Below are 16,344 nucleotides of genomic sequence, written 5' to 3'. Positions count from 1 at the left end.
CGAAAGAAATAGAATAGCAAAATACGATAAAAGTAACAAATTAAAGAGGAAATGACGATATCAAAAAACAGTTAGACCAAAAAGTAAGAATCCAAGCTGTAAAAAGCTTTCTTAAAAGTCAAATAAATCAAAGAAATGTCAATGTCAATGTCATCTTTTCACCAATTCCATTTTGTAAACTTTTGTTAAGTTCATGTTCATGTACTTGCATGATAAATTATATTATTGTTGTAGGAAAAGATTATTTACAACTTAGTTTTGTGTGTTAAACACTTTGAATTTGTGTATTTTATATCAAAGTACTAAATAATGGAAGAAGAAACTAAAAAGCCAGTGTGTATGATTATTTTAGGTTAGTATTGTGTTATGGTGACCTTAACATTACTTGCTTTGCATTATCTCTTAATTTCGTTTGTTTATCATATTTTTAGGCATGGCGGGGGCCGGCAAGACGTCGTTTACACGTCGATTAGCCGGAAAAGTTATTGATGGTTCCAGGCCTTACCTTATAAATTTGGATCCGGCTTGCCGAGAAGTACCCTATCCGGCGAATATAGGTACTGTAATAATTTTTCTGTTTCGCTTCATTCATACATATATTATACTGCATGATTTAAAAATATATGACCATTTATTTTGTTCATGCATTGTTGCAGTAAGTAGTTTAATAGTTAGTAGTGTAGTAATTAAACTAGACGAAGTTTAGAATTTGTGTATAATAAGCAGTTTTACTTTCATTTAATTTTGAACATGGAATTCTCCAAAGTTGGCCTTATAATAACTATTTATCAACATATTTAACAATAATAATAACATCATTTATTCAAGACAATTGCAGTACAAAGTACAATATTTTTATCTAAAAATACAAAGAGATAAATAAAAATAATCATAATAAAAACATGGAAGAAAAGAAGAAAACACAAACTAACCAAATAAATAATAAACATGTTAACAAAACATTTAATAATAATAATATACGCAAAAGGGAACATACTCAGCATTATCCCATGAGCGGTTCAAATACCTAACCACAGCTCTGATTTTCAGTTTGCCCCATGGCATTTAAATGTTTAAATTCCCATTACAGATATAAGAGATACAGTGAACTATAAGAAAGTGATGAAGCAATATGGACTCGGCCCTAATGGTGGAATTGTGACAGCCCTTAACTTATTCTCCACAAAGTTTGGACAAGTTGTAGATCTGATTGAGAAAGCTGGACAGAAGCATAAGTACTGTGTTATTGACACCCCAGGTTAGTATGCAAACACAGGAATATTTTAATTGCAATTTATTAATAAGTAAATCAATTATGTTTATTTTATTGTTTTTGTATGAAATATTGGAAATACTCTGTTATAGTATATTAAGTCCGTTTTATTTGGAGTTTGTTACAAAAATATAGATACTATTCAATTTTATGGCATGTTAAATTATTTATAACATGTTTGATTATAATGTATCAAAGTATTTAATTTGAAACCTCAGATAGAACTATACATATACTTGCCCTGCAGGTGTGTTAGACCAATATGTCTATGTATTTATCTTTGTGTAGTATACATATAGTGTGTATTTGGATACCATATCCATGACAGAATCCTGATATGTAGCTTTGAGAACAAAAAACATTATATATTTTTTTTATAACAGGACAAATAGAAGTATTCACATGGTCAGCATCAGGTACGATAGTGACAGAGACATTGGCGTCTTCCTGCCCGACTGTGGTGGTGTACGTCATGGACGTAGTGCGCAGCGTCTCCCCAGTCACATTCATGTCCAACATGCTGTACGCCTGCTCTATACTGTACAAGACCAGGCTGCCGTTTATTGTGGTTATGAATAAGGTATTTTTTCAATTGCTTTTCTTCTTACATAAGTTAGGTTAGGTTAGGCTGTTCTTTGTATGTAAGTTAGGTTAGGTTAGGCTGTTCTCTCTATGTAAGTTAGTTTAGGTTAGACTTAAAGAATCCATTTTGAAAGTTTTGGCTCTGGTTGAGCATAATATATTAATGGCTGAAATGTTTGTGGTGAGACTTATCATAGGTAACAGAATTTTGTAGTGTGAATCTGTTGGTTGTGATAAGCTGAGGCAATATTTTTATAATAAATTTGAATATAACTCTGTATTACTCAAAAGCTAACAGGTTCATAATTGCATGTTGTATACTTAAGTGTACTTACTACTTTCTGTTGCAAAATATGCCTACCAAATGTGGTGGTGACAAGTAGGTGTCTTACTTAAAAAAAAAAAAAAAAAAAAAAAAAAAAATTAAAAAGAGAATAATTATTTTTAAAATTAAAAAAGACAAACCCACTGAGTTTCTTACCGGATCTTCTCAGTAGAGGTCGCGTTCCGATCCGGTAGTAGTTTAAGAAAATATTGTAACTGACAATTTGTAAGTGCCGCCGTTGGCCTATACAAAATAAATATATTTCATTTCATTTCATTTCATTTCATTTCACTTCACCAATAACCGCTAAAACAAGAATTTACAGACTGATATATTTCTGTTCTAATACGTTCTTCAATTACATTGAAAGTAATTAATTAATTGAAAGAATTATTCAATGAATTGTATTCTCTTTTATGTCAAAATTTTTTAGTATCAAAACTGGAGTAGTAGTAATAAATTTCTTTTATAATGTTTTTCAGACAGATGTAGTAGACAACGCGTACGCAGTGGAGTGGATGCGCGACTTCGAGGCGTTCCAGGAGGCGCTTGATGCGGAAGGCGACGGCGAGGGAGGCTCCTACGTCGGGAACCTCACTCGATCTATGGCACTCGCGTTGGACACATTCTACGCTGATCTGAAGTGTTGTGGTGTCAGTGCGCATACTGGTCAAGTTAGTTGACAAATATATTCTTTTTTTTATGAGATTGAAGTGGATAACGAGTATACAGGTCAACTGGTGGTAAGTGGTCAATGCTGCCCATTGACATCTGTGACCGATTCATACAAAATATTGTGGATATCTGAAGTGGACCATAGATGTGTTATCTCCTCCTGTGGAATGATTGCCTCGTATGTAAGAGAGCTAGCTTCCACACCCTTCTACCACATTCCATTTCTATTTTATTGTTTACTAGATAATATGAAATCTAAACTACACATATATCATTTATAATAGATATTTAATTTAATTTCAGGGTTTGGATGAATTCTTCAAGTTAGTAGATGAAGCGGCAGAAGAGTATGAAAAGTAAGCAATCTTTAAAAAGTCCACACAAAAACTCAAAATTAGGCGAACCTTTTATTATTTTAATTAAAATTTATTTCTTACAGGGAATACAAAGCAGATTGGTTAAAAATGCGCGCGGAAAAGTTAGAGGAACAAAAGAGAAAGGAAGAGGAAGAGAAAAGGATAGACAAAGGTACATAAACCCTCTATGCAATAGTTTTTTGTTATATTATGCAATCAGTTATATTACAATATATACACACCAATTTTAATCCACTTTTATCAGCCAGAAATTGTTTTACTTCGTCTTTTCCGTGGCTTATTACTGACATGCATGAGGTGCTAACTTTACAAATTCCTTTTTTAGTAGACGTCTACATGCAGCAGTATACTTCAAGAAGCTGATGGATAGATAATTGCATTATTAAATTAGTGAAGTAAAAGTATTTGCTAAAATATTATTTTCAAAAGCATAATGTGCTTTTCCACCACGTACGCTTACATCGATTAATCCATTATCTATAATAATTAAATTTTTCTACATAAATTAAAATTACTTTCCTTAACAGATGAGTCAGATACAGTAATAGATAAAAATAAGTTAATAGAAGAGGTGATGGGAGGTCGGGAAATCAGTGATGTGTATCTCAAGCACCCTGGAAACGAGAGCTCTAGTGATGATGAAGGTACCGAGACGGAGAAACCAGAAGAAGGTAAGCATACACTGATAGATTTAATAGCAAGACTAAACTTGGATTTAATAGTAAAGCTGTCCATACATTTCTTGAAATTATAGCTGTTAAAGTGAAAGTTAGAATTAAAAGGTTTGGTTAACTAATTCCGTGCGGATGTGGCACAACTGTGGGTGATGTGGCACAACTGTAGTGCCATCCGCACGGAATCGGTTTATAAATGTTATTAATTTGGTCTGAGAATACAAGACAGTTACAATTTACTTAAAAAAAAATAGAACATAAAAATAGTAGGTCTGGCACCTACCTATCTATAGATAAGCTTTATATAAAATGTACGATTTTAGGACCTTCATATATTTCGATATTTTTTGGAACCTTTATAATTTTAAACATGGCTATAGTTGCTGTTGTATAGCTAAGTTCTAGTCGGTCTACAATTGAGAGGAGGGATCAAAATCCATAACTCCGAGCCACTGAGGAATCGCAGAAAATTGATCATATCGTTTTAGTTAACAAATAGATACTGATAGATATATTATTTTTCTTACAGATGATAAACCAGAAGATGTTCTAATGTTCCAGGAGTTTCTCAAGAAGCACATAAAACCGAACGATCTCGGTAGTAATTCGTAATAACTGGCTTGCGAAAAACATACTTTATAAGTTTATGATAAGATATATTTTGTAAGGATAAATAAAAATTGAAAATAGGTACTGTACATAACTGTTTTATTCAAAAGATGTGCCACCGTTACCAAATATTCGACGCCAATATCATCATTAAATATTACAAAATAAAAAACAAAACATAATTTAAATTTCGTGTATCACAGTTAATATGTGTGTATAAACGTGTATAGATAAAGATTTTAATGGGTTTTCACGTGGGTAACAATAGGTTTGAAAATAACTTTATGAAGAAATTGTTTGAAAACTCTTGTTCAGATGAAGATTTTAATATTTACTTTTAAAATAGAAATTTAAAAGCAAGCAATTTATGCTCTATAAAGGGTGATCAACCTAATTGAATGTCTTTGATATTTAATATCTACGTACAAATTACAATGTAGTATGAATAAAATTAAGTACCTAGTTTAGCAGTAGCTGCCTGTAATTCTATAATAAAGATCTTGGATTACTATTCATAATAATTACTAGTTAAGTATTGTATAGTCCGCGTCGAATTGCTAGTCCGCTCTGAATATAGAAATTAATCGCGTCGCCATAGTAATGACTATACCTGCTGGGAACAACTTCAAGAGCGGACTGGCAGTTTAGCGATAACTATATTTCTCGTAAAATAAATACTTAGGCATTTAAATTTACTAAACATAGTGGTGATACTTTCTTAGTACTAAAACAGCAAAACTCTAGGCAGTATATTTTGTTACATATACAGTTTGCTAAGTAAAATTACTTCAACTTTTTGATTCACATGAAAACACTGTCTATATATAGTAATAATTATAGTATAGTCATAATTTTGCTAGAAATTGTGACATATTCCACAACCATACTCTATTTTCTTTAATTGCATGGCTTAGATTTTAATGTGGTTTAAATAGCATTAACATTGCAAATTCGTTTATTGAAGAATTAAATTAATTATTCTCAAATTACAGTTCAAATTTGATAGATAGATAAAGTTCTAATGTAAATAAAGTATTTAAAACGAGTCTATTTCTATTACATTTTAAACAAAACATCTATTTTTGTTACATTCACAAAACACATTTAAAACTATTTAACAAAAAATTGTAGACCTGTATACAGCGACGAAATTTATACATTACTTTGTAATGAAATAGAGACGCTAACTACGGTAACTATGTTGTAGATCTATTTCTATTCGGTCTGATAACTAATTATAATTTTTCTACATAAATAAATAACAAAAAAAAATAAACACATTACACATTTACACTGTTTTCCTGTTGTGAAATAAACTGAGTAACCAAGAAGGCCCCTAATTCAAAATTCTGGTGATACATCAATTATGATCAATTATCAATCATGGTGGGTACTATTGGTCCAAATATCTTTTCATTTTGCCTGAGTGAAATGCCTGAGGTGTGTTGTCTGAGCCTAATATCTTATCCCGTGGTAACTTCACCCTTATCTGTATCAAACATGATACCAATTACTAAGAATTTTCGATATTTGCCCATCTGTTATCTAAACGTAAAAGTATTGTGTATATTAGTAGAACACTTAAGAGATTACCTCAAAGAGTATTAATAGGAATGAAAAGATACGTTTAAAATGGTAGTTATTTTAAAATCACACACATTTTTTATACTTTGTTTACGGCTTAGATTTCTATCCTTCCATCCTTGCATTATTTGTTTCGGTATTAAAGTATCTACTACTAATATCCCTTAGGTGTTTACTTGATTACTTCAGTCAACGTTGAGCCTTGTAAAAAATTAACTAAATTAGTTAGTGACCTCTATATCATTGGTCATGTCTATATCGTCTAGGTATACGCTCTGGCAGAGTTCCCCGCAGGGCTGCGGGCCGCGGCCGGCCCGCTCGAGCGCGGGGTCTACGAGCCGCCACGCGGCTGCGTAAACGCAGCGGTCCCGCGCGTCCTTGTATAGTAACGCTGGGTTTGGGCTCGTGTCTTCGGTACTGCCTATTGATGTGTAGCTGGAATTGAGACGTTTTATAGAGTATATCTAGTGTGAAAAGTATCATGTATGTGTATATAAGACCGGCGTTCAAATGAATTGAGATCTATTCGGGTTCTGGCGAATCTGTACTTAGAGTGCCTAGACATGATTGTAAAAAGTATGATAATAATTATTGCTCTACCTTGCACATATCCACTTTTTCTATTATTATTACTTATTATATACAAAAGTATGTAATATGGATACATACGTAATTATTGTTGGAATATTATAAGTGTATGTGGATTGCAAGTAGATTTAAGTTTTTAGAGACATAGCATCAAATTCTATTGCATGTGCTTATAACTTACCCAACATCATATAATGAACAATAAGAAACTTTATGGACGAATATGTATTTCCAAATTTGGTGATAGCTCCAGTTTAGTAAAGGCGACACTCGCACTATTTGTGGCCAGCTCGGGTCCGTTTTCTGAGGATAAATAAATAAATAGTTTTATATTAGAAACATATTATAAAGTACTATTTAACAGATAGCTTACAATTCATTATATGCAATAAAATTTAAAGTAAACAACCAGTACCTACTGGGATGGTATTATGTTATAAGCGCTACGCACTGTAATGTAAGGCTTAACGTTTAATGTATTGCAATATTATAAGTGATGTAGTGTAAAATGTAAAGTTCTAACGGCGCACGTGCACGTGAAGTATAACTTATAGTGCACGCATGCAAAAGCTTTTGACTTTATGAAGTTAGACTTTATGAATGCACTAACGATTTTTTCTTCTAAAAAGTACCTAACGGTACATGCTAAGCCGCTTAATCATGTCCTTATCTTTATTTTTCATAATATAGGAGTAGCAGACGAGCTTGAAATCCACCTGATGATAAGTGTCAACTGCGGTCCATGAACATCAGTAATCAACCCCGGATAGGATTAGATATTCCTACCTGAGGTCGGCCACAGAAGCGCCGCTACCCCTGAGGACTAAGCTGGAACGCCTAGGAAAAGTATGTCTCCCTTACCACACCCTTCAAAACGGAATACATCAGCTAACACTGCTGTTATTAGGCAGAAATAGTGTGGCGGTGGTGCCGCCGCAATCGAACCACTAAGGGTTCTACCACTTTCAACAGTTACTATCACTAACCTGCATAAACCGCAAGTTTTCGCTGTGTGGATCTGTCCTTCTCGTCCCCATAAGACACGCTTTGAGTTTCGGATCTTCTACTAATAACTTCTGTAATGTTTTCTTCATGTCGCCCTCAGACACGATTAGTTTAACGCCATAAATCTTCTTTATTTCCTGTACGAATTCCTCTATTTCCTTGAAAGGCCCCTTTGTACGTATGTAGACGACTTTTAGATCGTTTGCTATATCGTCCCGTTCGTACATCTCCTGTAGAACTAGCAGTGTTATATCGAGTAGCACCGTGCAGTCTTTGCCCCCGTTGAATGATAGAAAAACTTCTTCTAATTTATATTTCTTGAAACAATTTTTTAATACCTGAAAAGTAATAGAATTTATGGAATTGATCTTGCAATACTTATCATAAAGTTCAAGGCCATCCAACATGTTATAAAACTTATGTTCAACATTGTAATTTCAAATGAACTAAATTCATAACTGAGCTCACAGTAAATATAATATTGAAGGTGGTAGGTTCGACATCGGCGGCACCACCGCCACACCTATTTCTGCTTTATAACAGTAGTGTTAAACGCTACTGTGTTCTGGTTTGAAGGGTGTGGTAAGGGAGACATACTTTTCCGAGGCGTTGCAGCTTACCTCTTTGTGACTGACCTCTGGTAGGAATATCTAATCCTATCTGGGGTTCATTCTTCATCTATCAGGTGAACTGAATGCTCGTCTGCTACTTCTATTCTACTAATATTGAAGAGGCAAACAAGCATGCAGTACACCTGATGGTAAGTAGCCATTGCTGCCCATGGACTTCTGTAACCAACTCGTAATAGAATAACTTTATAGGACTATCTCAAACCACTCTTGAGGAATAAGATCACCTTCTATAGAAGGCAGCTGGCATTTAAAACTTTCCACCAAAATTCTGCATGCTAGGTAAACCATTCTTCTATTTCGTTTATCTTTTACCACTGTCCAAAAGTTTGTACTAAAATACCTGTTTAGTTTCTTCTAAGACATCTGCTAGCTCGATCAGATCCATGTTGTCTTCCTTAGGCTATTAAATATAACTTTCAGGATGCTGTAAAATTTTATTTCACTTTAAAATTAACTAAAACCTAAATTTTGTTTCTATCCAAAGAACAATGACTATATCTAATATATTTGTGTTGTCAAAGTTCCAATAATACTATCCAAAGTTATGTGATGCCTCACAGTACACCTGCCTGCTATAGGTGCTAGTTAATTAATAACAATCTTTAGAAATTCATGTTTTTGTTTTCACTTCACACATAGTAATATGTTATTACCATTTTCCTGTCATGCAAACTTTATTTCAGCTAATGACTTGTAACTATTGAATGGAAACAAAACATTTCAAGGAAAGATATTGTCAGGAAAATAACAATTATATGAGTTTCCATAAACATAGTTAAATATGAAATAAATTTTGTATTAAACAGGTCCATTTAAAAATAATTAATGACTTACTGATTACTTGTAACTATAGTTTTGTGGATAAAATTAAAATATTCAAACTAATTACAGTGGTATTTCTAGGAGTGATATAATCAATATGTTATAATTAATATACAGTATGCTGTCATGTCATTGTTTCAAAAACTTAAGATATTGATAGTATAACTTGTAAATAAACCTGAAATACCTGTATGCAAAGTTAATTAATTTAGGTTTAAAAAAAAAACAAAAAAAAGACAACTAAATTTATTGATCAAAGTTATAAAACAGCTTTAGCTTAACTAGTTATGGGCATGATAATGAATAAATTTAAAAAAAATAATAATTTAAGAGCACTTTAACCATACCACTATTGACTTATCTTGATAAAAAGTAAGTAACTAGAAATATGACTAAGAATTTTTGGCTAAACTGTACTTCATAACCCACCGAATGTTGAATTGCGAGTGATATAGGTTGGTAGGGGGGTACTACAGGAGCTCTCCCTGTGAACATGGAATTGCGGAAATCACCCTTTTTTTATGATATTTTAAAATTATTTAGTCGATTTTTTGCATCATCGGTGCAAAAACATCTATTAGTCTATAAGGCCTGGCCAAACAACCTTAGTGTAACCGAACTTATTGTAATCAATTTCTAGGTTTAAATTGATGTTTTAATTGGATAAATTATGTCAAATAGAACTGGTTGGTTAGGTTCTGGTTTGATGGTTTAATCAATAAAAAAATATAAGAACCCTGTGAAGCGGAGTTCGTTGATTGTTTTGGAACTAGCTTATATTTATGCGGGGGTGGGTGAGATGGATGGGGTTGTTTTCTTTCAATATTATGTACATCCCCTAATTTTTTAGTCTTGATTCCTAATGAAATACGTAGGTAACCTCCAAAATTAAAAAAAAAAACATTAAAAAAAGGGGGGATTTTCGCAACCCCCCTTCACAGGGGAAGTTACTATGACTTCCCCCCACCCAAAATTAACAACAAATTTAATGGGTCATAAAGTACAGTTTTACCAAATTTTAAGTCAATATATTGATTGCACAGTATGTCACATATCAGTTTTCAGTTGCACTTTCTACACACTTCTTTTTCGACGGTGGTTCATTACAGTCCTGATCACTAACACCAAACAATATTTCTTTTGTCAACTTAAGTGTCACTTTCATCATTTCCTTTGTCGGTGAAACATTTCTCACACCAAACACATTTAATATTAATGAAGTTACATCTCGTCCTATGTTATCAATTACCATCTTCTTAGCTATTTCCACAGGGTCATCCCCAGGAGCAAAACAGTATACATAAACAATAATATCAAGATGAAACTTATCAAATAACTCCCTATCATCAAGTAGACCATTGAAGTATTTCAAAAACTCAACAGCCAAGGCCGGCAGGTTCATTGTCACATATATTTTAGCATGAGGATGTATCACCTCCTCTTTTTTACAACAGTCTATTAAAAATTTCTTAAAGATGTTACAAATAAAATCTTTTCCGTCCAGATTGTAAGATTTGAAAAATGTCTTTTTAATGTTATTATGTTCTGCATTGTGGTTCAACCACTTGAAAGAGTCTGGGTTTAAATCGTTTGCAAACACTCTACATTTTTTTCTTGCTGCCGGCACTGCAAATGGACCAACACCACAGAACACGTCAAATAGTATGTCATTTGGTTTTAAAGTCTTCAGAACCCTGTCATGTTCATTACAAAGCCGTGGATTCCAATACACCTTGGAGAAATCAAACTGAAAGTGGCAATTACTCTCTTTAACTGTCACAAAGAAGTCTTCATCACCAGCTATCACCTCCATTTTGAAATTCCTATATGTATTATCTATTATATTGCATTTGTTAACAACTGTTCTACATGTCTTGATCTTGTCTACCAGAACAGTGCCAATTAATGTTTTATATTCAAGCAAGTGGTCACGTAGGTTCAGGTGTATAATGTGACCAATATGAGAGAAGCCACTCACTGTTTCCTCACCTTCCGGTAACACCGCTTTGAAGATATCTTCATATGAATAGTTTTCATACTTTAGCTGTATTTGCCTGCTAATAAAGTTGTCCTCACTGACGTCACACGAGCTGAACGACTGGCGGACTTCCTCAGGTATATCAGTCCAACACTCAACCTTTAGTGGGTTCAAGTAAATACGTCTATCAAACTTGTCATCATCACACAAATTTTGCACTGGTTTAAAATTCTCTAGCTTGAGGATGTAGGGTTTGCACACTGACAGAGCCTTAGCGACTTTGTCAGAACAGAGGTGTAACACAGGCACTGCTATGGTACGTTGAAATTTCTCCCGATCTAATTGCTTCATGCCCTGCACAGCGTCCGGCACTAGCGATACACGTAATGTCGACATTTTTGAAATAAGAACGCGGATTTGACCGAAAATCATTTACACGTGCTAAGATTTTTGGGTATTCATTTTGAATTGTACTTGTACTAACCTATGTTGTAAGTGCAGTAGTGTTCACAACTTTGTTGCTAGTAGAGTTTGCTGTACTGTTTTCAATATTTAACATATATTTATGAAACAGATATTATAACATTCAGATTTATAAACTGTACGTGAAAGTTCTCGCACGCGTGACACTTGTCAATTTGACTTTTACAAAATAACAATTTTATTTTGACGTTGACGTAAATGCCACACATATAGCTAACGTTCCGTTTTCATTTAAAATTTTGATTTATAGTGAGAGTTTAAAAAATAAATAGTAATCTAAATAATCTTGGTAATGGTAATATTTATTGGTAATATTTTATTAATAAAAAATTATTTTCTTTCTTATTTTTTTGCTTCGTCTTATATTAACTAATAATTTCCGTGTCGCATAATTTAAAATGTAGTGCCAGGTTTACATATACGCCGAGTACAGACGAGTAGAAACAAGTGCGAGTATGTAAACAACTCACTTGTCGAGCTCCTACGTCCTCCAAGGGGTGTAGGTTTTTTCTGCGAATCAAAGGATTGCGCGTCCATTGTTTAGCTAGTTATAGTCGGCGCCAAACTGCTAGTCCGCTTTGAAGTTGTTGCGCGCAGAGAGTCAATGAGGTGGAACACAACTAAAAGTATATATCCTTAGTAAACAGTATCCTCAGCAAACAGTAAGGGCACACTGACCACTGACGCGTACCCGTGGGCGAGAGCGGGCGGCAGACGAGTGTTGGAGGACCCGCGCGCGCTGGTCCGCGCTCATTTGTATATTCTGAGTGTACTAGCAGTTTGGCCCGGACTACACTTTACGATTTTTCACGAGTACCTAAATCTGGCATAATAAGTTATTGATTTTTTTCTCTTTATTTGAATTATTTGCATCACAAAATGTATTATTATAATATCTACATGCTACTTCTTCAAATCAAAATCATAGGCATTTATGATTTTTTTTTAACTTGAACCATACTTGAACAACATTAATTGTTAAATGTAATTTCAAAGAAATAGTCTGTAGCATTGATATAAATCTATATACCAATGGTCTGTAAATAATAAAATCATTTTCTATTACATTTGCTGGAAAAAACCTTTTATTTATAAAAGAAATCAACGTTTTATATTCGGGGTTCATTCGATGTTAAAGTTTCCATGCGACGTCAATGCACCTAATAATCCTTATTACCCTTACCCTCACTAGACCCAGAGTTTTATTCCTACTGACTGTTCACTGTTGCTATGCTGCGATATTTTTACAATAGAATGCCTAAAGTTACTTCGGTTTTTTTGTCGTATTTTTCTGTCTGGTTTTAGAAAAATAGAAAAACTAGGTACTTACTATGTCTACTAAATTATTATTAAATCGTGATTGGGTGGGATATATAATGGGATATCGTGTTTTAATATATAGTCAAATGTTATTATACAATTCCTAGGATATTTTATGAAAGTTAAATTAGAAAATATGCGTGCGATCAATCTGATGGAAAGCGATCACTGCTGCCCATTGACGTCTGCATATAATCCTACCACAAGTCCACAACTACTACATCTATACATATAAATAAAATTGGAGTGTCTGTTTTTAATATTGAAATAACCGATTTTTACTACATGCATATGAATTTAGAATATAGAATATATAGATACGGTACATACACTATAATAACATTTTTTTAAAAAATTGTCTGTCTGTCTGTCTGTTTGTTCTGACTCTGAAATGGCTGAACCGATTTTGACAGGACTTTTATTGGCAGGTAGCTGACGTAATACGGAGTAACTTAGGCTACTTACATTTTATAACTAGCGGTGCCCCGCGGTTTCACTCGCATTACTTCTTCTTAACGCAGGTGAAACCGCGGGACACAGCTAGTATTTTATAAAAATATAAATTTTTCTTTTATTTATGAAAATATAAATTTATATTCTATAAATTTTTATATAATTTAATTGTGATAATAAATTAGTCATTACGAAGACAATGATTATTATTTAAGAAATAAGGTTTCCTTAATAAAATTTAGGTATGGCTGTCTGTTCATTCGCAGCCTGAAACGGCTAGTCAAATTTTGATATATGTACTTATCTAACTATGCATAATTGATAAATAAATTATAAGACAACGGTTTTTAAAGCTTTGTTTCCTCTAAATATCACAGTTGGCATAAATTCTGTAGTGTTCAAAGTTACAGTAAATTTTACCCCCAAATAAACAATCCTCTAACATTGCGACAAGTTCAAAGTTCACGTTTCAGATCGTTCTGTTTAAGAAAAAAATAACTCCAACATTTATTGGAATTTGTTTCAATTGAAACTTGCCAGACTTTAATTTGTAACTTCGCAACAATGGTCGTTGTTAAATATTAATCCTTAGTGATTTAAACTAAAATTTACTGTATAGTTTTGTGTTTTGAGCAAGTTGCAAAATAAACCTACTTCAGACTATTTCTTAATGAAACTAAAAATTTTAATGCTTAAACAACAACGCTATTTATTATATCAAAAGCAATAAAAGTTGTTGTAGGAAAATGCTGATAGTATGGATCGAATTTTATTAAAAGTTCGGAAAATGTCAGCACAGATAGGAAACCTGTGGGATCCCGTAACGGTAGAAGCGGCAGAAAGCCACAGAGTTTGTACATATTATTGATAGCTACTGTAACCATGGGCATTATAGTAGGTACATCAAATGAGATCAGTTTACAAGACATATTTAGAGATGTTTAGCTTTGTAAATTACTTTGCAGATTTATTATTTAGAAGGTGGTAGAAACTTTTGGTAGGACTCGGGCGGGGCACCATCGCTACACCTATTTCTGTCTTCAGTGTTAATCGCTGCTGTGTTCTGGTTCGAAAGGTGTCGTAACTGGTAAAGGAGACATACTTTTCCGAGGCGTTCCAGCTTAGTTCTCAGGGGTTGCGGCATATCTGTGGCCGAACTCAGGTAGGCATTTAATCTTATCTGGGGTTGATTACAGATATATTTTTAATATCACTAAACATTTAGGTCTCCTGTCCTGTATAAAATCAAGAAACAGTCAACAGTTCTTCTGTAAACGAAACAGTAGCGACCGGTAAATCACAGAATGTTTCCCACCTTTAATCAAAGTGTTTATAAACGGAGTTTCTTCTAAAAAACGAAGTGAACATTTGCAATTTCAATTAGAGTTCTGTCGCTGTTTTTCGATCCAACTCCACGTGCAAACAATGAAGCGAGTGTTGGATCGGTGGCCGAACTCTGAACTAATTTGTTTAGGTTTGTATTGATTGTATTGGATTGTAACAACAAATTCCAATTGTTACTATGTTGTGAAAAATGAAGGTTCTTTTTGTTGGTAATATATGTAGTCAGTTTTATACTTTTTTGAAAACCAAGTCGTAAATGTAATATCGAAAATAATAGAAATAAATATTTTTACAGGAATATTTTCAAACGTCAAATATTCGTGTGAATTAGATGAGTAGCACTTCATTAAATGATAGAGGTTGTGGGTTCAAACTTCAAACATAGTCACTTATTTATGAAATAACAATTTTGTAATGACAGACAGTCTTTTGTAAATTACTAAAGCGATTCCCATATTAATCAGCTTTCGCAATACGAGCGGACTTGAAAACTAAAATCCTCCCAATCTCGCTATAGTATAATAAACTAACAGCCATAACAACTGATAAAAGTTACTACCTACCATCATATAACGTTAACGTGGAGCTTGGAACAATAAAACTGTTTTTACATGGCGAGGTAGTCGTTTCCAGCTGAAATACTGCCCGTCGTTAGCAAAAGTACGTTGTGTAGCGCTAGACACGTGGGATTCCCACATCCTCTCAACTTTAGCCTTTGTGAGCTTTGTGCTTTAATCCTTTGCTATTTAGCGCATCGTTTTTAGTTTCATATAAATAACTATAATATTAGAAGTGTATGTCTGAACTTTGAAAGGTAAATGGATATTTTATAAAATGGATAGAGCTTTTAGATAATGGATCTATGTGGTACTTATTTTGAGAGCACATCAGTAAAACCGTAAAAGGGCGTTTTTTAAACTGAATTTAGGTTGAATCTTGATTTAAGCAGTTCATAAAATACTCGTATGTTATATTGTAATTAAGAAAATTTATTAAAACGATAGACTTACATATTTGAAGGTGGTAGAACCCTTTGTGGTTCGACTCCGGCGGCACCACTGCCACATCTATTTCTACCTAATAACAGAAGTGTTAGGCGCTGCTGTGTTCCGGTTTGAAGGGTGTGGTAAGGGAGACGACTTTTCCGAGGCGTTCCAGCTTAGTCCTCAGCGGTAGCGGCGCATCTGTGGCAGACCTCAGGTAGGAATATCTAATCCTATCTGGGGTTGATTACAGATGTCCATGGGCGGCAGTAGCCACTTACCATCATGTGGACTGCATGCTCGTCTGCTACTCCAATATTAATAAAAAAAATCGGAACGCTATTAAAACTATATTTTGTAATGTCTACTTGAAGTGCAATTTATAACCACATTCTCGTACACTACAACCTAGATACATACTCGTAAACATAATCTCTTCATAAACAATGTACGTTTAATCTCTATATACATACATAGATAAGTGTATTCAGTTTGTTTGTCCCGTAGCTGTCTTGCAACAGATGTCAATTGCTTGCGAGTGCTAATTGCAGTTTGCTCAGCCGACGTGGCATTATTGACCTTGTCTACATGTACCTAATAATAACTATGATTTGAATGTATAGATGTATCACATTAT

At 33.7% G+C, this 16,344-nt stretch overlaps 3 protein-coding genes across 3 annotated transcripts; 1 reads left to right on the top strand and 2 right to left on the bottom strand.

Annotated features, from left to right (window-relative positions):
- The first annotated feature begins 160 nt into the window (after nt 1-160).
- LOC140750541 (GPN-loop GTPase 1) lies at nt 161-4,599 on the top strand. Its single transcript, XM_073084108.1, has 9 exons — nt 161-352; nt 432-557; nt 1,091-1,258; nt 1,657-1,853; nt 2,663-2,854; nt 3,159-3,211; nt 3,295-3,383; nt 3,760-3,903; nt 4,436-4,599. The coding sequence occupies exons 1-9, from the start codon at nt 310-312 to the stop codon at nt 4,516-4,518; spliced, it is 1,095 nt and encodes a 364-aa protein (XP_072940209.1). The 5' UTR covers nt 161-309; the 3' UTR covers nt 4,519-4,599.
- A 1,303-nt stretch (nt 4,600-5,902) lies between these two features.
- LOC140750540 (FAD synthase) lies at nt 5,903-11,783 on the bottom strand. The gene is made up of 5 exons (XM_073084107.1): nt 11,609-11,783; nt 8,665-8,748; nt 7,674-8,030; nt 6,869-6,990; nt 5,903-6,534 (listed from the first exon to the last, which is right to left on the bottom strand). Exons 2-5 carry the CDS (start codon nt 8,707-8,709, stop codon nt 6,321-6,323), a joined length of 738 nt encoding a protein of 245 aa, XP_072940208.1. The 5' UTR covers nt 8,710-8,748; nt 11,609-11,783; the 3' UTR covers nt 5,903-6,320.
- On the bottom strand, nt 8,660-11,612 carry LOC140750539 (tRNA (guanine(37)-N(1))-methyltransferase). Its single transcript, XM_073084105.1, has one exon. The coding sequence runs from the start codon at nt 11,554-11,556 to the stop codon at nt 10,201-10,203; it is 1,356 nt and encodes a 451-aa protein (XP_072940206.1). The 5' UTR covers nt 11,557-11,612; the 3' UTR covers nt 8,660-10,200.
- Nucleotides 11,784-16,344: the final 4,561 nt, after the last annotated feature.

This window comes from Epargyreus clarus, unplaced genomic scaffold (assembly GCF_041222505.1).
Source record: "Epargyreus clarus isolate Ecla_fem2 unplaced genomic scaffold, WU_Ecla_fem_2.2 ptg000021l, whole genome shotgun sequence".
NCBI classification, from domain to species: Eukaryota; Metazoa; Arthropoda; class Insecta; order Lepidoptera; family Hesperiidae; genus Epargyreus; species Epargyreus clarus.
This window is presented reverse-complemented; position numbering and strand designations above follow the sequence as displayed.